Below are 25,655 nucleotides of genomic sequence, written 5' to 3'. Positions count from 1 at the left end.
TTTCAAGCAAGTTTCTCCCACACTGCATGACAGAGAACCAAAACGCAGCCATGTTTGTCATGCTGATCTGACCTTCACTCGGGATCGTTGCTTCTGTGAACCACAAATGGTGTACACATTATCTGGAGGCTGCTTCCATTGTCACTGGGCTTAGTGTTCCGATTTTACCATAGGTACCTGTGCCCATGACCTCATCTTAGCAAATGAGATGTAGCTTCATTTCACATCCTTCAGGCTTTTCTTAGCTTATTATTAGATGGAAAAAAAAATAAATGGCATGTCCAAATGTCAAATTATTTAATATCATAAATCATGGAAGGATTTTGGTATGAAATCTTAGATGAACCTCATTTAACTGATATATTATTTTATTCCCCTTGGCTATTTGATTCAAATGATTCCATGCTTAATTAACCAAGGTACTTTAGGAAGAAGGGATATAATAGTGGCTGTTTGTGAATAAGTAGCAGGAATTGAAGGATAATTTCAAAATTATTTTTCTATAAACCAAAGTTCAATAGTTCTGGTTTGCAATTAAAATTTTTGTGTAAAAAAAAAATGCATTGCTGTGTTGCATAGATTCTAACAATGAAATCTCTAAGTGATTGAAGATTGAAGATGGGGTGCTAGATGACAGTTTCCACTTGAGCTTTCTGCAGAATTTCCATTTCCTTCATACTACATTTCTGTTCAGCTGATACGTGTTGAGTTTTTTGGTTGGATTTTCTTTATAGTTTCATACATATATAATGATCTTTAATCAAAATTCCTTCATTATGCTCTCTTCTCTTCAAGTTTCCACCAAATCACTTGTTTCCAGGTCTTCTCCCTCCTTTCCTGTCTTTTGGCATGGGTATGACTCATTGCATTAAACCATGATTATCTGCATGAGGGAGCTTAGGGTTTGCAGTTATTTGCTGGAGGAAATGCAATGTTCTAGTGGCCATACCACGGAGATCCAAATCAAGCCTCCAAGATACAGACTCCAGAGCTGAATAAGATGCATTCCTCTCTTCAAGGACCTTTGAGTCCATAAAGAAGAGTTGGTAGTGAAGCAAATGATACAAATCTAGCATTGTAGGATTCTGTGAATGTTCTGGATCAAAAATTTTGTGAGCATGAAAGCATTTGTGATGGGTCTTGGAAGAATATACTGTCTTCACTTACTCAGAGATTAGAAAGTACTAAATCTGTCCGGCTGATTTTAGAAACCCTAACTGCACAGTTTCTTGAGCACAGGACTAACATGAGAAGTTGCATCATTTGGAATAACTTTGAAAGGGCAAAGAGATGTTGGGATATTTGCTGAGACCCTTCTGTAAAAGTTCCTTTCTCCACAAGACCTCGAGAACTGTAGAGAAAGGCCCATTAGGATCTGCATTTGGGAGTCTTATGGACTACATGTAAAGTCCTGCTTTGATCGCACTCAACCTTTTGGTACCAGTGTTTTCACATTTGTCAAGCAAGGATCAAAACACCATGTAGCTTGTAGGGTTGATTTAAGAATTAGCCAAGCACAGCTGCTAACATGCAGTCAGTGCCAAAGAATGCTCACCACCATTGATATTTCCTGTGCCCAATAGCACAGGGTTTGTAGGCTGAGTGAAAGAATGAGTGCCATTTATTACTAGAGCTGGTAAGGTTTCTAATGTCCATCTTATCTCTGATGGACAGTTTTAAACCAAATCAAAATGTATGCAGGGATTCTCCTTGTGTTTTGAACAGAAGCAATTTCTAATTTCAGCAACAGCTTGGGACGGTATGAAGCAGGCAGCTATTTCGAATGTAAATGGCTACATCCATAAGTTTTAAAGATACACAGTCCAGTTGTCAGGTTTGCTTGTGAACACATGGCAGTACCAAGTTTTATTGTTAGGTTCGGAAATGTTAGAGATCGTTTGAAAGCATTTCCAAATGCTTCAACAATAGCTACAGTGAGTTTGTTAGAATAACGGTTCTCTACAGTGTCTCAGAGCCTGTGGTATTGGTAATCACTGATGGACTTAACAGACAGACAGGCAGATTCTGTTTCCCTCCAGACCTGCTGAGGCAGAGACTTCAGAGGTTGGACATAGAGCTTTGTTCAGCACACACTCCTGATGATTTCAGTGTTTACTCAACCTAAAGAATGGTTGGAAAATAGCTTCATGGTAAAGACTGGAAGTGTTGGGAGAAGCCTGTGGCTGTAGTTGGATAAGCTTCAACCACCGAATTCCATATCCTACTTCTGTGTCCTGTGAACAATTTGAAGTTCTCTGAAAAATATTCTGTGAAAATTCCAAGCCCAATTGAGTTGTGGCTTTTTGGCCAGGAGCCCCTCATTCTGGCAAAGGGCCAGTGGTTAGTACAATCCAGTTACCCAACTCAATTACACCTGATCCATTTAGGCAAACTCAATTGTACTTGACTTCGAGCCCAATTCGATTGTGCGTTTAAATTTCCACACTCAATTTGATTGTGCTCAGAATCTGTTACATGCCACCTTGTGACTTGTTGACTTTAGACACAGCCGAAGGGAAATGTTTTGGAGACTACAGGCGTTTTTGGTATCTGTTTTTCTTAGTTCTCCTTGTCCCTCTGTCCGCTACATCTGATGCTGCCTGCCGAATAAGGAACTTTCCATTGCCCCTGTTTGGCCACCATTTTCTCCTCCTATTCTGTCAACAGTGGTCAGAGGCAGGTGTTGCCAGGTTCTTGTTTTCATGTTCAAAAAATTGGGATAAAAGCCCACACAGATATACTTCTTTTTGTGGGGTTCAAAGGAAAGGGTATAGTGAGAACGGTTCTGGGTTTTGATTGGTGGGTTAGGTTATACAATTGTTCTTTTCTGTTGTACATATTCTGTTCCTCCCATGATGCATCTGGTGTTAATTATATGCATGCCTGATTATGCATAGGCATATGATGGTTAAATTGAGGATTCTCCCTTAAAGTCCATTTGAGGGACACAGTTTTGCCTTACTGCCCATGCACCCCAACAGCTTCAAGCTAGATAATTACCCACACCCCCACCAGACATACACACCACCCCTACTAAAGCAGAACTATTTTAAAATAAGATTTCCCTTTGCAGAGAGAAATGCTGTGCCTCCTTTGACTTGACTCTGGAGTTCATCTCTGCCAGCCTTTTGAATGCACTCACCAACCGCAAGGCTGAGGGATTAATAGTCATTTGCTGCTCTCTGGGAAACACTTATACCTGAAAGAATGCTCCTGAACCCTGTCAGCAAAATCTAAGCTTGATAAAATAGATGATGATAAATGCTCTGCTTGAACTTCATTGAAACAGATGGAGGACGTACTGCCCATTGTGCCTGGGCCTGTGGCTTGCAGGTGTCAGAAAGAAAATGCTTAATGGCTTTTATCATGAGACTGGTTTTGTTGCAGACCGAAGGTAGCGGAATGGGGAAGGCTCAAAGATCTCAAGGCACTTCAGAGTGCTGAGGCCTCTAATTACATGTTCTCTCGAAGCTAACAAGGATGAGCTGTGAGTTTCAGTTCTACTTTTACAGTGCAGATGTTATGTCTTGTTAGTGGCTACTGCCACTATTATTAGGCTTCATGAGACTAGAAGTGGAACAGAAATTTCCTAAAATACATATTTAAACAGCTCCAAAAAAAAAAAAAGTAATATATTGACCAACCCACCACCCGCTATGTCCCCCTTGTCATCTAGTTAGCCAAATGTTACCATTAATTTATACCAGCTGTTGCTATGGAGCAGCTGCGTGAGAAGTTGGACACAGAACTCTGGGGATGATCTTGATTCCCTTAATTGCCTCCACGTCTGTGATCAGTGTGCTCACAAAGGTAGATCTGGTGTGAGATAAGACAACGTGCTCGTTGTGTAAAGGATATTTGACAATTAGGGAACGAAAGTGTGGTCTTAATTGATCATGGCTGACTTCTCCAGCTGTAGCAGAGTAAACACATATTCGAAGCTGCCCCCGCAGTCCATTTCGTTTGGAAAGTGTACTTAGAGATCCCTCAACATGCTTCACGGGCTGCGTTTCCCCGGAGAGTAGGTGATCTTTATCTGTAGAGAATACCGACTTCAGATCACTGGCATTTTTTCCTAAGGTCTGATAAAACAAAGATAGACACTTAACTAACAATCTGTTGCCACTTACCTCTTCCTGTGCCCCGTCCCTGAAGATTCTCTGGGCAATGACTTTTAAATATGTTCTCATTATTTTTAATGAGTGTGCAGACACGGGACACATAATGCAACAGTAGATAGGTGCCCTTTCACTGAACTTGTCACATATAATAAAACATCGCAGAGGTTAAGATGCATTTTTCTTTAAGATATTATAATTATTTAAATCAAGACACCCATGTACAATTCATATACTATTATTCAACTATTATTGCTGCCTAAGTGAGGCACGACTAAATTCCTGGTTCTTTTTTGAAAAAAGAGTGTTTTAGAAAAAAAAAAGACAAAAGAACATTTAATATTGTTATGTCTCTTTAAGTTTACCCTTCTTTAAATCTGCCCTGGATGGCAGGATATTCAATTATAAAGGAGTTCAATTATGTTTCCTGGCCACTTATTGAGTTATACAGAGGACTTTTATCACCTAGTCTTTTGGTAATTAATTCTTTACATTTCTTAGTGGCTTAGGGCTTGAGGAAGGATTGCTGAGCAGCTTGAGATGTTTCTGATAGTTTTCTTTTTCTTTCTTTTCTTTTTCTTCTTCTTTCTCTCCTTCTTCTTCTTCTGTTTTTGTCGTTGTTGTCGGACACAAATACCACTCTGATGTTATCTCTCAGTTACTGAATATATTTATTTCCAGGACTGAGGAGAAAGCTTAAGTGTGCCATTGGTTGAATACTTGCCTAGCATGTAAGAAGACCTGGATAAAGCCTTAGTAAATTGTTGCCTCCGAGGGCAGCCTTATTGCCAGCTCTGGGTGCTTCTGAGTCTGAGTATTTGTTGAATGTGCTGGCTAGTTTTGTGAAACTTGACACAAGCTAGAGTCTTTGGAGAGAAGGGAGCCTCACCTGAGAAAATACCTCAATACAAGTGGGCTAAAAGCAGGCTTGTAGGGCATTTTCTTTTAATTAGTGAGTAATGAGAGAAGGACAAGCCCGTTGTGGGTGGGGCACCTCTTGGAATGTGGTCCCTGATTCTTTGAGAAAGCAGGCAGGCTGAACAAGCCATAGGGAAACAAGCTAGTAAGTAGCACTCCTCCATGGCTGCTGTATCAGCTCCTGCCTCCAGGTTCCTGCCCTGTTTGAGTTCCTTTCTTCAGTGATAGACTATGATGTAGAAGTATAAGCCAAATAAACCCTTTTCTTCCCAACTTGCTTTTGGTCATGGTGTTTCATCATAACAACAGAAACCCAAACCTGGATAGTAAGAGAGCCAGTAGTGCTGGATCATGGAACTGTCTGCCTCTGCATCCCTGGATGTGGTACCTACCCTCATCCTGATCTGAGGACAACCCTCTCCTTTGTTCCCATTTCCCAGTAGCTGTGTTCTTTACCTTTTGACATTTGACTTCTCACTAGAGAGAAAAATAAATATACCCAACTTAATATGGAAAGAAAACAAGCCAAAACGATGAAACAGAAAAACATCTAATCTATCGACTTCATAATTAGTTTCACTCCATCTTTTCTTCCATGATGCTCAAAGAGAAATTGACATTCAGGAAGACTATCTTTTTGATCCTCCATTACCTTCAGGATAAAATGGGACTCCATGTGCAATGGCATTATCTGAACTCCCATGATCCCCTGCCTAGCTGATAGAATGTTTATTGAGTAGTTATTTCTGCTACACACTGTGCCATGAACTGGATATTCAGAAACATGCTAAAACATGATTGCTGACACATGCTAAGTTCTGTTAGGGAAGTGAATCTGAACAGGCCTATCATCCGTGGGGAAAGCTAATAGATGGGACACAGTTATACAAGCTCAAAGTAGAATCTGAGAGATCAACAGTGAAGGAGAAGTTATATAAAGAAAGCAAAGCCCTTTAAAGGTCAAGGGAATGCCAAAGTCAAAGAAATTTCAAATCATGAAATATTACATGTATGAGAATGGTAGGCCCTTGATAGATTCAAAGAATAAGGAGAGAAAAGCCTTTTGGGAAGTGGCAAAAAACAAACAAACAAACAAACAAACAACAACAACAACAACAAAACAAAACAAAAACAAGCCACAGCAGTGGAGGAAAAACTGACATATGAATCAGAGCAGGAAGAAGTACTTCAGTTCTCCTGATGGTATTGTCAGCTACTCATAAAACTCCACAGATAACCTTTGCTGTCATGACACTTTTTCTAAAACCAACATAGAAAGCCAATCCAACATGAACTTAAGGTCTAACGGATGCCTTTTTCTTCATGTTCTATGTTTGGAGTTATCTTTTGTTTGACAAACCACCCCCCAAACATAAAGTCTCACAACAATGATTGATTCCTTCTCATAGCTCTGTGAGCAGTATGAGCGGTGCTTTTGGCGGTCTTGTGAAGACTTAGCGATGCACCTGCATTCAGCTCTGCTATCTCCAAGGCTGGCAAGCTCTTCCTGATGACCTCTCTTTCATGTCTGTCCCTTGCTGCCAGCTCTTGAGTATCACTACCTTGTTTCTTCTTTCTGGGGGGTTCTCATCTTCTGAAGACTAGGCAAATCCTTGTGCAGCATTCTCAGGACACTGACTCCAGAAGCTGTAGTGTTTGTAAGAACTACAGTGGTGTGAGGGTTGATATTAATAACCAACTTGATATGACCTAGAATCATCAAAGAGTCAAACTTCAGGACAAAATTATGATTATGTTAATTAAGGTCAGATTAGATGTGGGCGGCATCATTCCCTAGGCTGGGGTCCTATACTGAATAAAAGGAGAAAGTGAGCAGGTCACCACCACTCCTCACTCTCTACTCCTGCCTGAATGCAATGTGACTAGCCACACCCAGCTCCCATTACTGTTAACTTCCAGACCTGGTGGACTGGAACCTCATACTATGAACCAAGAGAAACTGTTTCTCCTGAGTGGCTTTCTTGGGGTATTTTATCAGAGCCACAAGAAGGAAAGTGAGAAGTTGCCTAGTGGGATCTCTGCCTTTCTCTCTTAGATAGAGTCTTAAGGCCAAAAAAGGGGTCAGTCATAGGTAAACAGATTCTCACTGTGGATGGAAACAGGCCCCAAAGTTATATCCCAAAAAGATAATTCACTGGGGCTAATCTGGTTACAGTCTACTATATTATGTTACTAAGATTGGATTGGATGCTTTCCTACAAGTTAAAGGAATACTAGTCAGGAGTATGGGGACATGGGAACTGAAGTATAGCCCCAGGAATGCCTCTGATTGCTTGGGTTTGGATTGTTTGTTTAGATTTATTATGTTAATTTCATTCAAGAATTATTTATTGAGTGCACTGCTAGAAATACAAAGTTGGTAAAACATTCCCCTTTCTCCTATATTGTTCAACGACATTTCAACCATATGAACTCTTGACATAGAAAAACAGCCTCTGACTATGTCAGCCTTCACTGTCCCTAAAGACACGAGCTTATCAATTTTTTTTCTCCAACCATTGATATTTACTCTTTGAGACAATCAGACTCTGAACTGGGATGAGGAAGTAAGAGCTGAATTGTGTCCATTAATTATAAGGTAACACTACTAAAATCATTAAATAAAAGCAATTTTATAATGAACAAACAAAATGAACTTTCTTATCTATAAAAGGAGATTGAAGTAAATGGTCTCCTGAAATTCTTCCTCTTCCAAAACACTGCTCTTTGAATTTTTGTACAAGAAATCTTGGCGTGACACTCAGTTCAGACAGGACCTGAATTATGAATGATCTGTACATAAAAATGGGCAGCAGGAGTCCTTCTCCGCCTGTGTTTTTCTTCCACACTTCTGCATGCCCAGGGAGCATTTGACCCTCAGATTGCCATCTCCTAAGTAAGTGGAGAGCTAGCAAATTGCCAACAGTTATCTTTCTCATGGCTATGCCTTTGACCTTCTGCCATGACAGCACTAGTTGCCATAGTAATTGGTACAGAAGGAGCTCCTCCTTTGGACCTCTCTGATGTCACTGCTACTGTGGCCACCATAAGTAGTTTTACTTCCACAGACTGTGTGCAAGGACAGGTAGTCCTTTCTATTCTCAGCTGCAATTTTGGTGAATTTCCCAAGACAATATTTAGTACAGCTTCTCCATTAGAATGTAAACCATCCCATATCGGCAGGTGTGTTTGGAGTACCATGGAGTTTCTGTAGGCAAACTAAAGTCCGTACAAAATTTTCTATTATTTCTTTTGGAAAAAAAAATTGTTCAAGTTGCAAGTACCAAGTTTCCAAGAAAACTCAATGTTCAATGTGATTTCTAATGAAGAATTACTGTGTAATGTCCACAGCCAATAGTTATTTAAAACTTGTTTCCTTATGACATAAAGAAAATGACTGGATTATAAATATTCTTCATTAAGGTTTAAATCATCTTTAATGCTAAAAATATTTGGTTTCTGGATTGTTCTATTAGAATAATGTGTGTGTGTGTGTGTGTTCAACTCTAGTGACTTGTTGAGAATTTGGCAGATATTTTCAGTGTAATCACAAACACAGAACTCCTCAGCTTCTCTTTGTACTAGGCGGGCTGTAAATAAATTATATAAATAAATATTAATGCAATTATTAACTGGATAATTTTATGTGCTGTGTAGGCATGCAAAGAAATTAAACAAAGATGAAGGCTGCTGATTTGTTGGTGCTAGATTTCTCTACATGCCAGTGACTTGCTCCCTGTGTCACTGAGATGCAAAGACTCCAGATCCAGCCTTGTCGCCCCCCCCTCCGCTGCATAACTGAGTGTGACTGTAAATAAATAAGTAATTTTTCGCGGTGGTGAAGTTAATAACATGTCACTATTATTTGTGTGCTTCTACAGCAGACACCAAGTACTTACTGTGTATCCCGGTTGAGAGGAAAATAAAGACAAAAAGCTACCCCTCCCTGGTGGCTGGGCTGAAGCTCAAAGCCCAACCTCCACTGTCTTCAAGAAGTCAAGAGTCTCTCCTCTTTAACCTGTAGAATTCCTTGAAGAAAAGAATCACTCTCACATGTAAATGCCTCTTTCCTTCACAAACCTTTGAAAATATAACCCAGGGATTGTGTTGCTTCTTCTTTCAGCTCTCAATGGCTCTCAGGGGAGTTGGCCTCTCTTATCAGGAGCTCCCAGCCGGGCAGGGGCCAGCCAGCACATGGAGAGGCCAGGGCAGAGAGATGGTCAAGGCCATTGGGCAGGTAGTGAAAGGCCCCTCACTGTGTTAAACAAATGCAGCTTCCTTCCTCGCTTCCGCAGGGAATGATTTTGTTTTTCTCCTCTCTGCTAGTCTGAGAACAATCAGGATACAAAAGGCCATTTTCACTGTGAGGAGATGTGCATTAGATTATCATAAATCCAGGAATAAGAAGTGCAGTGGTCAATGAGGACAGGCATTATTTCATTGGGTGAAATAAAAGGTTTAATTGAAAGTGCTCTCCCAGGGGAGACAGATGACTGAGAGCAGTATTGAATAAATGTTAATTACCACTGTTCAAAAAATGAAGAAAATAAAAGAAAGATCATTTATTTTAAGTTTTCATTTCTGTTTCTTTCTAAAATAACGTGAGAGATTTTCCTAGTGAGTTTTGCACATGTGCAACGTTCCTGAAGCACTGGAAGACTTTCTTAGTAAGCTGAACCTGAATTTATTTTTCTTTGTGGGGAGGGGTGAAAACCTGCTAGTTCAGAGACGCAGAGAAACTATGAGCTGATTATCTTCCTACTTAGCTGAAGTTCCAGAAGAAAAAGGCCAAAAGCAGAAAGCTAAAAGCTTGCCAGGTCAGCTGACAGCCGAGGGGGAAAAAGCCTACTAACCCACCCAACAGCTCAGGAAGAAAAAGCCAACAGCAAAAACCCAAGGGCTAGAGACTGAAAGCCCTAAAGAGCCAAAGCTCAAAAAGCTCACTTTTTCTCCATGCTCTCTTAAATACCTTTCTTACAAAGTCCCTCCTTTCTGTTAATCCCTGTAAGCTGGGTACTTGCTCCACCTCTTGACCTACAGTTAGCTTTATTAAATGCTGTGTACAGAAAGCTCAAGGATTAAAGGTGTGTGTTAGGGCTGAACCACACCATAATCACCTGTTTACAATAAACAGAAAGTTCTTGCATTAAAGCTATGTATTACGGCTGACCACACCAAACAAAAGACAGGTTTTTACAGCGCACAATTTCGGGGTTCATAATGGGACCAAATATCCTGCAGCATTCTGTGAGTTTTGTATGATTTTATGTATGTTGACAAGGCCAGACTTGTACATGACTGTCACAGACAGCCACAGCTGCTAGAGATCATGACTGCAATGTCATTACCCCTTCCACCTTTTTTTTTAGACAGCAACTCACCATCTCTAGCTGACCTGACACTCATGGCGATCTTGATTTTGCGTCCCAGGTACTAGGATTAAAGGTGTATACCACTAAAAGCTCCTTTTTCTGGATTAGCCAGTTTAATTTCTTCTTATCTAGAATTTGGTTTGGTTTGGTTGGTTGATTGGTTTTTGAGACAGGATTTCTCTGTGTATCCCTGGTTGACCTCAAACTCAGACATCAACCTGCCTCTGTCCTCTGAGTGCTAGGATTAAAGGTGTGTGGCTACACTGCCTGGATTTAGTTTTTTGAGTTCTTTATAGTCTCAATCCTTTGTTAGATGTATAGTGAGCAAAGGTTTTCTCCTATTCTGTAACTATCTGTTCACTCATTTCTTTTACAAGGGCTCTTCAATTTCAAGCCGAATGAACAAAGTTTGATCTTTGGGTCCCTTAGGGTGGAAAGAAAGAACCAGTTTCTGCAGGATGCTCTGTTGCCTCCACAGGTGCTATAGTGCCTGCCCATACACACACACACACAATCTAATAAAAATTTAGGAGGACCTAAATTTAAACATACACACCTATAAGTATCTGTAGTTTTCTCCAGGATACCAAAAATATATATTGGAGAAAAGATATTTTCAATAAAATAATACTTGGGAAACTGGATAACTTCACTGTAGAAAAGTGAAAGTGAGCCCTATCAAGGTTTTTTTAAATTATTCTGTTATTTATTTTGGGAGTATGGTTGTCTTGCCTATGTGAATGCATGTGCACCCCATGCCTGCCTGGTGACCACAGAGGTCAGAAGAAGGCATTGGATCTCCTGAAACTGGAGCTACAGAGAGTCATAAGCCACCGAATGGATGCTGGGAAATGAAATGAGACATCTTGAAATTAAAGCTGAATTTTATGCAGATAGTTGTATACTATTAAATAACAGCTTAATATACATAGTATATGGTAACATATTTATATATGTACAGATGGAGTGTTTCACAATATAGCAAGTACCTAAATAATTTATAAATCAGTCTTTGGATATGCCTCTTTTTTATTTTGTATTGTAGTGTGCTATCTCATTCTCCTCCCACTTAGCAGGAAAAAAAGATCAAGTGGTATATAAACATATATTACTTTCAATAAACACTATTTTCTCTGTATAACTAAAATATCACAGCCTTCAATGTCACTCATATCTGTTTAGCAAATGGCCTCTTGTTGATACAGTTAAAATCCTGGGATAACTCCAGCATCCAGAGAGAAAAGGCTAGGATCAAGGGCGACCTCAACAAGAAAATGACTGGCCAGCTGTCTCTTACCTATTTTATTTTAACTGTTATCATATCTGAATTATGAGTCTGTTCTTTCTTTCAAGTCTAATAACTATAAAAAAATGTGATGCAATGGTTTAAAATGACAAGGACTGGGAGATGCCAAATAAATGAAGAATGTTGATGTGGTTCTCACAGCCACGCTGCTGCTCCAGTAGGTAAAAATAAATACATTAAAGCAACATTTAGTTTGTTTTTCAGTTTTACTTAGAACCAATATTCATTGGATGAATTCGAACTTTTAAAATAATTTAGCAAGGTGTTGATGTAGATATAGTCATGTTAATTTGTAAAATTTTATCTTTAGGGGCTTAATTTAAGGAGGGTCGTTGCCAAATAATATCATTTGTCACAGTAATGTAGAAGTGAATGGCAGATTTCCTTCATCTCATATCTAAACAGAGGCGTGCATGTGATCCTATGAGGAAAAGTAAGTGTGTCATCATCATAGAAACCTTCGTAAGCTGTTTTCTTGAATAACTCAGCCCTTCCGTGGCATCGAAGGGTAAGCAGCCATGATTATGCTAAGCATTTTTGTAGCAAAGGGAGAAGGGCAATCGCAATTGCTTGCAAACACCCCCAAAATATAGCTAATATTCCAAGATCCCAACTGGCCGTGGAGATAGTGGTAGCAGTAATTCCTGTATACCATCAGCCTCTAAGATGGTTTTATTTCAGAGCTGGAACTTAATGAACAGATATAAAAAATTTCTTTGTAATGAAATGTAACTTGGTACCTAGAAAAAGAACTCAAGGAGTATTTGTCAGCGATGCTGTTTTTAGTGTTGCATTCCATCTGCTTGCCTGTAGGCATGCATTTGGTACATATTCGTGACATACATGTAAGTGGTCCTTGCAGCCCTTCCCATCCTCAAAGATTTATATGCAAATTTATGCAATAATAAGGTTTTATTGTGCTTCAGACCCAGACAAGCCACTGAGGTATGTTTTCAAGAACCTGACCTCCAGGTTCTCCCAGCATCCCTCAATCCCTACCTGTTTCTGGGCATGACTGGTTTACCCCGCCCTCTACCCTGAACTTTCCAGTCCAGTCCTGGGGCAGAGCCTTCCCCTCCCCCTTCACTGCATCATCCAGACGTTTTGGTTTCTTTATCTCATTCTCTTTGTATGTCTCTTCTTTCTTCTCACTCTCTCCTTTCTGCATTTCTTCTCTCTCTTTCTCTCTTTCTTCTCTCTCTTCTCTACAGGCACACATTTCTGTCTCTCCCCTTCATGGTGACTTCCCTGGCCTGGTTCATTGGTCCCAGTGGACCCACAGAGAGCTGCTCCTAATGAATCTGCATTTGTAAACTTTAACTTTACCTTGAATTAGCTCATTTTACAGCTGCACCAATAATCTATCAGTTGTGTGATTAGTGCTATACTCTAGTTACATATAAAATGCTGTGACAACTTAGGTGAGCACCAGACCACAGAGAGACTGCAATTAAGATGGGCTTTGGTGGGTCTAAGCTGGTAGACAGTTGACAAAATTCAATGAGGAGAGAGCATGTATTTCAGGCATGGCCAATCTCACGTAAAACTTAACAGAAGATATTTGTGAATGATTTCTAGTTTAAAAATCAAGTCAGAAAGTTCAGTTTAGAAATGTTAAAAAGCTGTTTTTATAGATAAGATACAAGATATAGCTGTCACATTCTATGCCCTCTGATACCATTATTTCAAAGGGGCAGTGTGGCAGAGAAATGTCAACAGAATTGATAAAATAATCCCACAACAAATATATATTAGTTGCATCCTCTCCCAGACGCTAAATGGATTAGAAGTTTGAATTAAATATAATCTCTATCCTCGATGAGATCACAGTGGTATAGCAGAGTTAGGGTGGGCAACACAGCAAATAGTTACAAGAGTAGGAATAAATTGATGAGGATCATAGGATTGAGAAAAGAAAGCAAAATGGGTACTGGGAGAATGGGATTTCTCTACTGATGAGACTCGGTTGAGATGCTAAGACAGGCAGTACTTGGAAAGAAGCATAAAAGACCTTTATTCTATCACATTCTCACAGCCAAGTTCTTCTTAGCTGAAAATGCTTACTTTCTGTGCTCAATATGACATATCATAAAACCTGTAGGTCTATTCCATCAAAGGAAGCACTTGACCAAAAACATACACTCACTAATCATGCTTAGATAAAGCTTCTTTTTAAGTGCCGAAGAGGTTCAGATCACATTGTTTTGAGTTACTTTTAAAAGCTAAACTCCTTAGGTTTAAACTCAGTTGAAATAGTTCCTATCTAGTCTGCGAACAGTTTTGCCTATGTTGGAAAATGCAGTTGCATTTGTTCATGGAAGAAAGGAGTCCCGCTCAACCTCCACTTAGCAAAATATGATTGGAAGTGTCCTGAACTTTTAAAATAGTCACATTTACTCACTGATATTACAAGCAATAAAAAATTTGTTCCCTCGCCCTTGTCTCACTTTTATACACATATAACAGCAAGAGGAAGAGACTTTAGAAGTAGAGTACGGAGGAAAAAGCTTACAAAGTGAAAGGCAATGACAGCAGCTGAAGCTATTCAAGAGCTTCATCCTCTGACCTGTTCCCTTCAGGAACATTAAGGACTTGGAAGGAGTTCACCTCCCATTAGGCTACATATTTCTTCATCATCAGAACATATGACAGGCCCACAGGCTCACAGGTCCATCATGTCCAGTCATAGTGTCAGTAGTTTGGAGGCCAACATACAGTGTACTGGAGCCCAGCCTGTACTAATTAGGCTCCAACCTACTTGTAGAAATATCAACTATAAGAACTGTGTGACCACACACTTTAGGGATGGCTTTTGCTATACAGTATTTTTGAAGCAATGGCTGACTTGCTTTCTCTCACAAATTAGTTCTGGGTAGATTCCCTTCTACTGTCCATTTCTCTGTCAAATAATGAACAATAGGAAGAGGTATTCACATTTTAATTTGGATGAATTTTCATCATCTATAGGACATAAATGACTTTTGATTTTATGGTAACTTTTATCCAACAATTAATTTAAACAGAGTAATTAATTTAATTATTAAGATAAAAGGCAAATTATATGTCTATCTGCAAATGGCGTATTACATATACTAAGAACGTTTTCATTACAATAGTAAACATCACTATGAATTTAAAATGGTTGTTACCCACTGAGATTCCTCCAGCCCTCTTTGGAATTTAGAATTATTTATCATTAGTATCAGACTAACAGTTTCCAGCTGGAATCGCATTAGATAGAACTCGGACAACAGAGAAAAACACAGGGTACAAATGGCTATGTTTTTATCATTTATTTTGTTTTACAACCCTTAACCAGTTGGCAAAAACTCCATTTCCCTACTCCTTCTCAAATAGTCCCTTTTTTCTTTATTTTTGATAACTTAAATTATCAAACTGTTCCCCTTTGAAGGGCATGCTAGCACTGTTACTACATTGGGTTATAATTAATGAGCATTAGTTTGTGACCTAAAAAATGAGTATTTACTGGGTCTGTTGCAGAAAATCACAGAAAGTGAGATCAGTTCTCCCTTGAAAATAGTTAAGTTGGGAAAAAGACTATTTTATCCTTCTTGATTGACTATTTCTAACAGGATCTCAAGGGCAGGCTCTTTGACCTCCCCCCCCCAACCCAGGGGAGGAGCAGTCCTGTTAGGCCACAGAGGAGGACTTTGCAGCCAGCCTTGAAGATACCTGATAAAACAGGGTCAAATGAAAGGGGAGGAGGTCCTCCCCTATCAGTGGACTTGGAAAGGGGCAGGGAGGAGACCAGGGAGGGAATTGGGGAGGGGGAGGGAATGAGGGAGCGGGATACAGGTGGGACACAGAGTTAACAAATTGTAACTAAAAAGAAAAATTAAAAAAAAAGAGCCATTGTCACCTAAATAATAGTGCATATGCTAGGAAGTCACAGCGATTTGCCAGCTTCTACCTCCTGAGTACCAGGATCAAAGGCGTCCACCTTCACAGCCAGCTTTCTAATCTACTTTCATAACATGAAAGAGTAAACACTAAACAGAATGACCCATTATTTCCCCATATTAACAAGGGCAGGTTCTAATAAAAAAGGAATCTAGCTATCTGAATTCTAATATATATATGAGAATATATATGTATTTCATGACATAAAATATTACATTCATTTGATTTTTATTAGTCATTTTAACAAAAATAAAATAAGTATTATAAATGTTTTTCTTAATGGTATGCTGTCTGAGGTTCTAATGTCTTACGTTGATTTTCAGATTCATTTAAGACGAGATCGCTGTAGTTGTTTAGTTTCTCTGAGACAGGGTCTCATGTCGTCCAGGCTTGTCTGGAAGCTGCTATTTGATTTAGAATCCTTTGGCCCCCACAGCCCAAGCACTGGGATTACACGTGTAGAAATATTTATCTAATCCATTTCACTTGGTGGTTTTTGTAAGCTCTATCCCAGCATTGCATGAAAGCTAATTTTATACAGTGAAGAATGGCCATTTTCTGACATTTGTTCCCGGATACTTGTTTAACCTCCTACTACCAAAACCTGTTTTGTTTGTTTGTTTTTATTTGTTTTTTAACACATTGTGCAGATAGCAACTCTTGCTTTCGAGAGTTTGCTCCTCCTACCAGGTTTTAGTGGGAGGAGATATATTTTAACAAATAAGAAAAAAAAATCCTCAAATATGAATAATTTCTATAGTCTTTTTTTCATCCATGTCAGTGGTTAAAATTTAACGAATATGGATAAGTATGAAATTTGGGAGATCACAATAAAGACATAAATTTGAAATAGACACTGTTGAGCTAACTATAATCTACATTTATTCTACATTTATGTTTTATCCTTCTATTGAAAGTACATATGAGCATTGCCTACATTTTGCTCTCTGGAGCCTTTCTCCTAGTTATGCTAACACTGACTCAACTTGTTTCTTTTTTATGCTTGATAACATGGCATTAAAATTTCTGCTAATTCTAGGCAATTCAGCACAGAATTTAGAGCCATGAAAACACACACATAAGGAACATTATACAGAAAGAGTAGGTTATATCTTTATATATGTATGTATACATATATGCATGCAATATCAATTAGTGGGAAGAAAGAGGCTATGAATTTGATGGAAAGCATGGAGGGAAATGTAGGAGGATGTGGAGGGAGGACAAGGAAGGGAGAGACATCATAATATAATCTCAAAAAATGGAAAAAATGAACAGAACAAACAAAAGATGATCATCGCCATATCTCTGATTCTTTGTAGAAATGTGTACATTACCCAGAGGTAAAAACACTTTTAAAGTATTTTTCATGTGTTTGGATCTCCAAGTGTTCTGCTGATTTCTATCTGTGCATTGACAGATACAGTACAAAGAAACATCATTTGCCATTTGTTAAAATGACATCCTTAGGTTACAATTTACCTTGTTTTGTGCCTGCTCATCTCACGTCCTTTCCATTTCTTTATTCTTTGAAAAGACAATCAAAAATAAAATGCCCCCCTGCTGTAGAGAAGAACCTCTGATCCCCCTGTAGGAGGATACTCACATTCTGAGTTTTATATAATCCAATTGACCAAAAACCTTTCATGCTTAAAATAGCGACCTAAGGCTTTTTCAGAAGATTAATAATAATAAAAAAAAATGTCAGAAGATTAAGTGTCTTGCAGGTGTCCTATTCCTTCACTGTCATGAAAATTTGTTTATTATTATAAAGCTTTCATCCCTTAAATTCCTGAAAATTTACTTAGGCAAAAGTTAACAATGGTTAAGTTTATTATAAAACATTCTGGCAGAAACACCAGGTATGGCCTTTTGCTTTATATAAAAAAAACTATGTTCATTCTTTTCTTTAAACCCTTTGTCTGAGTTTTTGTAACTGACAAAATGATTGCATGTGAAACATAATTCTTGCATAAAGTAAGCTGCTTACAACACAGGCTAATTACACATCTGGGAGGCAAGGCAAAGACATCCACAGCTTTCTCCTGCTGAGCCCCAAGCACAGCATTTAATGAAATGAGGGCCATAAAAGGTTCAGCATGCATGCTTTCAGGTCTGACCTGGGCTTCTGGGAAATTGAGCATTGGCCCTGTGGGCTGCTGCGTTCCCCCAGGATTTGAAAGGCTGGGTTATTACCACTTGCATGCGTGAATCAAGCACTACTTTGCAATATAGGACATTTGCGAGTCTGGAGATGGCCCCATTTGGAACACTCTCAAACTAATAACATGGATGCCTCTCTGCCCATCCATCTTCCTGCTGCTCTTTCTTCCTCTCACACCAAGAGATTACTTTTGGTGTTTGTTTTATAGAGGTGGTTAGTATGTACAGGAAAGTCTATGCAGACAATTCTGGTTCCTATTTCTTGTTTTACCCTTCCTCTTCACATAGCAAAAAATGAAAGAAAGAAGCTTCCATATTGCTCAATAAGGTTTTGGCCAATTATGTGCGTTGTAGACTGGCCATTTTGCATCATACGGTGTTAAGTACATAGTAAATGCTTGGGAGAAAGTTATCAAATGGCTATAATTTGCGAAGAGTAGCTCTTGTCATTCATGCCAGGGTATCCCTGGCTCTTCTCTGAATTCCAACTGCAACAGGTTATTCATTGTGTCTGTATATCTCTGCTGCCCTGTTTCCATTCTACGTGTACTCTCATATGTTACATATATCATTTTATATGATGTAGTGTATGTGAATAACATTACAGAGAATAAAAATTTAAATAGAGCAGTAACTGCGTTCAAGGAATAACACGCGTACCATCTTATATAGCCATTCAGGATGATATGTGTATCATCCTGTGCACATGATATGCTGTGTTTCCACATTCCCTGAGAGGCCGGCAGGCACCAAGCCAGAAGCGTGTGCTTCCCTGCCTGAAGGGTGGAAAAGGATGAATCATGATGTCTCCTTTCCACTTCCCTCAGGAATGCTGGGCTCCTGGCATGGAAGGTGGAGCATGGAAAGAGGTCCATGCCACAGGATTTCAAGCTCAGCCAAGGGGCTTAAGGATTAGCTCAGTGGTAGAGCGCTTGCCTAGCAAAAGAAAGACCCTGGGTTTGGTCCTCAGCTCTGGAAAAAAATTAAATAAAAAGAAAGATATCAAGTCCAGGCAGGATGTTGGGAAAGATTTTTCTCCACACTGTTAAAATTCTTTTTAGTTAAACAGTGGCTTTAGCTGGAAAGCAGTTCCAGTGCTGAGCCAAATGGTGGTGGCAGGGGATCAGGGCCCTGAGACCAAGTCAAGCCAGACTCATAGAATGACTGCTTCGGGAACAGCTGACAGCTCCCTACTTCAGATGGCTCTGCGGGGCAAGTGGAGCAGTGGGAAAGATGGCAGCAGAGATCCACGCTGACTCTCTAATAAATGGTGGATGCCCATGAAACCAGGGCAGCCTCTACAATAGTCTCATGGTGGCAGCCTAGCCGGCAGTCAAGTCCAGGGGTCCAACAATGAATTCTTCGGGGGAAAATGGGCCCTTCTTTCCCCCAGGGTTACAGCTCAGAATAAACAAACTCGGACAATCTTCGGCAAAGTGGATGGTGTGCTCGAAAGTGTGTTTATTTCAGGTGAAAGCGGGAGCATTAAACCTTGGACAGTGGAGAGGGTTTTTGGTGAGGTCTTTTCATTGGCTGGGACTAGGACGCTGGTGATGCTCTATTTACATGGAAAAATAACAGGTGGTAAGATCATGTGACTGACCACCTGTACTCACCTTGGGGTTGTGTGATGTGCTCCTGAGGTAGGTAGGCACAGAGACAGGGAGAGAGCTTTGTGCCACACCTTGTTCTTAGGATGAGATTTTAAATCTCAAGTTTGAGATTTCTGGGGTTTGAACATGCTCCATCTCCCTAGTTCCATGCCCATTCCCCTGGAGGTCTACAAGCCCCGCTATGTGCTAATGTGTGGGAATATTGACGACATTGTGTCCAAAGGCCTCTACTGACAAACTGTAAGAAATAATGAGGACGCAAATTAAAAGTGTGATTCACAAGCATCTCTTACTACACCAGTATCTTGAAGATAATTTGGGCAAAAGAAGAGAAAAGGCCAGGGTTATAATGTGTGTAATAAGATATTAAAATAACTTATAAAATTAGTTTAAACTTTATTTTCCATTTGCTTTTGCATTTGCCTTTCTTTCTTTAATAAAAACAATGCCCCTATATACATGGATGCAGTAATTTTCAAAATAAAAACTGTAATACATTATTGGGTTATGGATTCAATCTAGTAGATTGTAATCAAATTTAAAATAAAAAGCACCAAGGTTTAATAGAAAATACCAAAATGAGTTGTACTCTTGGCAAGTATTGTCTCATAAAACTTTCTGTAGTTGTGTGTGTGTGTGTGTGTGTATGAGTGTGTGTGTGTGTGTGAGTGTGCATATTTACAAGTAAATGGATGGACCAGTAGATGAATGTGTGTAGATAGATGAGTAGATAGAATAATAGATAGAATAATATAGATAGATAATAGAATAATATTAGATAGATAATAGAACAATATAGATAGATGAATAGACTAATATAGCTTTGGATACTGGATCTCAGTACTTCCAAAACTTTGGAAAAGGTACCACAAATATTGCTCTTAGTGAAGGTCTTTTGCAATCTGAGGTAACTACTTTAAAACTGTGAATGCATGCACACAGTATGTACATACTGTATATGATAGGGAGACTCAAAGAATGCATATAATAGATCTAAGGAAGTGTGTTATGTATAGTTTCCAAGTAGGATATGGATGCATGTGTATATATTCACATGTGTGTATATGTACATGCATGCCATTCAAAGTATCTCTTCCATTTCCACAGTTAGCAGTATAATGATATTCAAATATTCTTACGGCTTTATACATTCTTTCTAAGACTTTTACAGTAATTCAGTCACATTGGAAAAACATAGGGTGAAAAGAAAATAGCAGTGCCCCGGTGGCAGTCAATAATCTGTTCTGTTGAAAGTAGACAATGTAAAAATTTTGCTGCCAGCAAGACAAATTGGGGCATGGGCAGCAGATGACATGGTGTCTGCATATATGCTGCAGAATGTATGTGACACAATTGAAGCTGCCACACCCAAAATGTTGCTCCAAGTTTTATGTCAACATTGGTTTTTACAATTTTATATCTATACATGTATATATAGTAGCAAACATGTTAGTAGAGTGTGGGCTATACATGATAGTCACATGTTTTGGTCTTATGTTCTTGCATGTGTAAATGAAGTATTTAGGAAGTATTTAGGAGTTGTACTAACTGCAGTAGTTCGTTTTAGCCAAATCTTGCCTGTGAGCCTGTGGACTGAAGAGCTGCCCAGTTTGCAGGGTGTCTACAGTCTTGAGACTTGGGAATATGTTAGAAATAGCAATGCGGCCAGCAACTTCTATTATGCTTTCTAGATCAAGGCGTTTTTAAATTTGGCTGCATTTGGTAATATTAATTTAAGGCTAGTGCTTTCTCACCTGGAAGTAATTTGATCCTAAATGACAGTTGGCAATGCTTGAGACATTTGTCAATGTCACAGCTGAGGTGGGAACACTACTAAGGCTCTAAGGGTGTGGTTAACTACACCCTATAGGCCAGTCCCACACAGCACACATGTCAGTTGTGCCAAGGTTAGGAAGAGGCCCAAGCTGAGGATTCTATATGACTAGCGATGAGTAGGTACTGGGATGTTGGGTTTACACATTCACAACGGGGCATTTTGAATATCCAGCCTAGCCCAGCCCTGGGAATATTTGAGAACATTGTTTCCAAAGACTTGACCTCAACTAACAAGCTTTAAAAAATAATGAAAAGGCAAATTAAAAGGTTGGTTCCCAATCATCCCTTACTACACCCATATTTTTTGATGGAGAGTTGCACCTTCTGTAGGAGGAAAAGATGGGGATCCTCCTGACACATGCGAGAGAGACTCTTGCTAAAAAAAAGACAGCAAGAGGGGGAGCATATGCAGTCTGGATGCAACGTTGTCTTTAGGTAGGTTGGTCCCATCTCTGGTGTCCTTCATGGAGGTACTGGCGAGTACTTTATAGACCATCTCATCTACTGCAGAACATTGCCCGACAAGGTCTAAGTTTAATTTTCAGAGTTGCTGTTCGAACCAGGATTATTGGTATGAGACATTCAGTATATTGATTTTTTTTTCTTTGAACATTCGGGAAAGAACATTTATTTCTAAGAGAGGAAATGGCTGTGTTAACTACTTTAATGGCTTCCTTCACCATTGGGAATTTGCCATTATTAGAAACCACTAATTATGACTTGAGTCCGTTACAGCATAACAAAGATGTGAAGCCTATCTGTAGTAGCTAGAGAATATAAATTGCATATCATGTTACTTTCATTATAGGAATTTATCTTGAACTGTCCTGTGACTATATCATGCCATGGCGGGTCAGAGATCTGGAACACAAGGATGTATAGTGGCAGAGCAGTTAAGAATTAGGCTGCCAGTCATGCTACTCACACTTGTGATCCAAATTTATAATCCCAGCTCTCAGGAGACAGAGGCAGGAAGATTGGCATGAGTTTGAAGCTTGCCCAGGCTGGGGAACAAGAGCCCATCATTTCAAAAAGAGAAAAGAAAAGAAAGAGATAAAAAGAAAACAGAAACAAAAAGGTTAAAAAGAGGCCAGATCAAACTCTAAAGCAGAAGGCAAAATACTGATTGCCAGAGGGCGAGAGGACTGGAAAGGTATTGGTCAAAAGGTACAAAGTTTCAGTTCTTACAGGAATGGATGTGAATGTAACTCAAAACAATGTACGACATTCTTCAAATTCATTGGGAACAGTCTTTAAGAAGTGTTACTCCCACTCCCCCCAAAATAGGTATCTGAGGTGATGCTTAATGTTAATAAGTTTAATGTTTATGTGCGCAAGTGTGTATTATGTGGTATATAGCCGTATGTGCACATAGGTGTGTTAAGATCCTGATGAGGATCCCTCACTGGCGCCCTTTGCTTGGATCGAAAGCACATTTCCATCCGAACCATCTGCCCAGCCTTGTGTACGTATTTTAATGTGTATACTAGCATCTACCATTTGATAATAAATTTACAGCCTAGTTCACATCATCATTAATCATATATCACAGGCAAGTTTCAGTGCTTTCCTTAAAATGACTATAGGATATTAGACAACGTAGACATGTAAGAAACAGCTCTTGACCTTTCCCTAAAAATAAATAGGAGTCTGAGCCAAGAGTCACGCTGCCTGGGCATTGCCAAGCTTCTGTGTTTTCAAGCCTTGTGATCTGTTAGCATAGTGCCTGGCTGCTATGCTCCATGATCCCTTCGTCTGTAAAATAGTCCTGATGATAAATAAACCTGTAGGGTCACTGTGAAGCCAAGTGCTCTCCATGTGAAGGTTCTTGTAGTGGCTCAGCTCTGTTGTCATTAGCCTTATTTGGTTGTTTTTACTCTGTTTCTGGCTCTCCCGTGTCAAGAACTTAACTTTGAAATGAAAAGGGAACCATAACTCCACATGATCTCTATTTTGTTTTCACACTTACATGACAAATTAAAGGTGTTAGAGTAAAAACAATAATGAGTGTCAATCTTACTAATCAAATACAGTTGTCAAATGAAAACTCCTTGATCATAAAATGAGTGATTTGGAGGTATAGTCATACACCACATGGTATTATAAGCTGTTTTTGGTATGTGTAAGGACGCTACATACCTGCCATACAAAGTCATTGATCCCAGGAGTGTATTTATTAACTCCTAGCACAATTCTCAAACAATATATAGCTGTATTTCTAAAGCAGAGTTAGTTATTTTTTTTTATCATTTTCTGTAAGTAGTAGCCAAAGAGCTTTCTAGTTTTATAACCTAAATTCTTCACAAGTACTGTGAGAACAATTGTCCTTTGATTTATAGTTTCGTTCTACAAAAATTCATTAGACTTAAATTAACCCAATCCCAGAGAGGCCCAGAAACATAAATGACTAAAATGTTTTGGATTCTAAATTGAGAATATTGGAAAATACAGGTGAAGGCTAACTGTTTATCTTTACTGCTGAACTCTGGCATTCCAGTGAGGGAAAGAAAAGAAAAGAACAACAACAAAAAATCAACCAGGGATTGCATCTTTGACTCCAGAAAAGAATTTGCTTCTTAGCTAATACAATGAGTTAGTATGCACACACACACACACACACACCCTACAACAGAATTATTAAATTAAGCACTGCAGTTTTATTTCTTTGAACAACCTTTTCTCAGAATATTTCCAATAAACCTCATTTACGATGAGAGCGATTGAAAGAACTATTTCTTCACCAGTTAAATGTGGGTTCTTGTCTTTTTTTGCTAGGGGTTGAAAGTGTCAGGTCAGTGGATCTGGCTATGATCAGACCCCTTAATCCTGTTTTAATTATGGGTTCTTTGCTACTTCTGACTTTATACGAATTTGAGTCTGACATCCAGATGCTCCTGACGAGGTTTCAAATACTCAGTTTTACAGAGGAGTCATCTCAAAGTGACCTTAAGATGAGAGTCTCCACATAATTACAGAGAGGAAGTAGCTGCTGGCCTACAATGAGTGGATGGTTTTCACCAATATCTCATTTTCAAATTTTCTAGTTAAGCGCTGTGGCACTTTCACATTCCTGCAAGCCTGAAGAGGTGCAAGAGGGACACTTACGCAATTACCATGTGCATAGCAAGTGCCGATTCTCACAGCTATGTATCTGAAAACCCTCTGTACCAAATGTGACCACCATGTACGTCTCCCAGGAGAGCTGGCCCATAAGCCTGCCTTTTGTCACCACACTCTGTCTGTTTAGAAACTCGTTTGCTAGTGGGTAGGTGTCATTTGTCATAGAGGACATGAATATTTATTATGCATAATTACTTTTTATTGCAGTCTAAGAACTTATTTATTTTTAGGATGCTCTTCTATACAAGATATAAGCTTAAAGTGTGATTTTTGATAAGATGAAATTAAATTCAGTGATAGACATTAGAAATACTTCTCTAACTTTAAAATGATATTTTTACTGTGCTTTATGTCCTATCGACAATCTTCACCAATATTATAGTTTCCACAGTGAATAATATGTCTTAAATTATATAAGTGTAATATTTCTCCAAAATTTTCACAAATTTTATATATTAAGAGATCTGTGAGACAAAGATATTGAGAATGAATGATGTCTAAGAATCTTCTGAAACCTGACATTTGTTGAGTTTAACATCCAACCTATTTAATCATTTAAAATATCCTGATAGTTTTCCAAATGTCTACAGAAAACTTAAAGTTGTACAACTTGGCCTCACAAAGTGGCCTTTCTTCTTGACCATCACCAGATTCTATTCTGAGAGAGAATTTTGCTGTGCATTACATATGGGGACAGCATCTTACAGAGAGAAGCAGGTTAGCTTCTCTCCGCCAGGGCTATAACTGCTAGTGGTCCAGCACCTGGGGAGGTAAACTGATCGCCAACCCACCTCTCTTCACTCTTCCCTGCAGAAAGGAGAACCTGATTGTTGCGCACTCTCCATGGAGACAAGTGAGCAGCTGACCTTGGAGATCCCCCTGAACGACTCTGGCTCTGCTGGCCTTGGGGTTAGCTTGAAAGGGAATAAATCTCGAGAAACTGGCACTGACTTGGGGATTTTTATCAAATCTATCATCCATGGAGGTGCTGCTTTCAAGGTAAGGATGTGATGTTTGCCTGGATACTGGGACTTGGGTTGGCTGTTGTGCTTGGAAGCCCACATAAAGGCAATCTCTAAAGGATGGGAACCATTGAAGCTTTCCTGCTAGACCATGGATATGTATGTGTGAACAGATCCCAGGAACAGTTCCTTGTTTTTGTACTTCTGAAGATAGTCAAGGAAACTCATTGTGTTTTCTATTATTTTCATTATTCCATTAAGAGTCCTCTGGATTCATACCTTAGCAGAGTAGTGCCTAAAACTATACAATCAGAAAAACAAAACTA

General features: G+C 39.2%; 1 protein-coding gene across 1 annotated transcript in view; it reads left to right on the top strand.

Annotated features, from left to right (window-relative positions):
- The window catches only part of Pard3b (par-3 family cell polarity regulator beta), a 517,239-nt gene that overhangs the window by 87,987 nt on the left and 403,597 nt on the right, over positions 1-25,655 (top strand). The window contains exon 9 of the mRNA XM_055616796.1: positions 25,181-25,366. Coding sequence (XP_055472771.1) covers positions 25,181-25,366 — 186 coding nt within the window. The remainder of the gene's footprint in view (positions 1-25,180; positions 25,367-25,655) is intronic.

The sequence above is a fragment of the Psammomys obesus genome, unplaced genomic scaffold (assembly GCF_907164565.1).
Source record: "Psammomys obesus unplaced genomic scaffold, mPsaObe1.curated_primary_1811, whole genome shotgun sequence".
Classification (NCBI taxonomy): Eukaryota; Metazoa; Chordata; class Mammalia; order Rodentia; family Muridae; genus Psammomys; species Psammomys obesus.
Note: the sequence above shows the minus strand (reverse complement) of the source record. Positions and strands in the feature narration are given on the sequence as shown.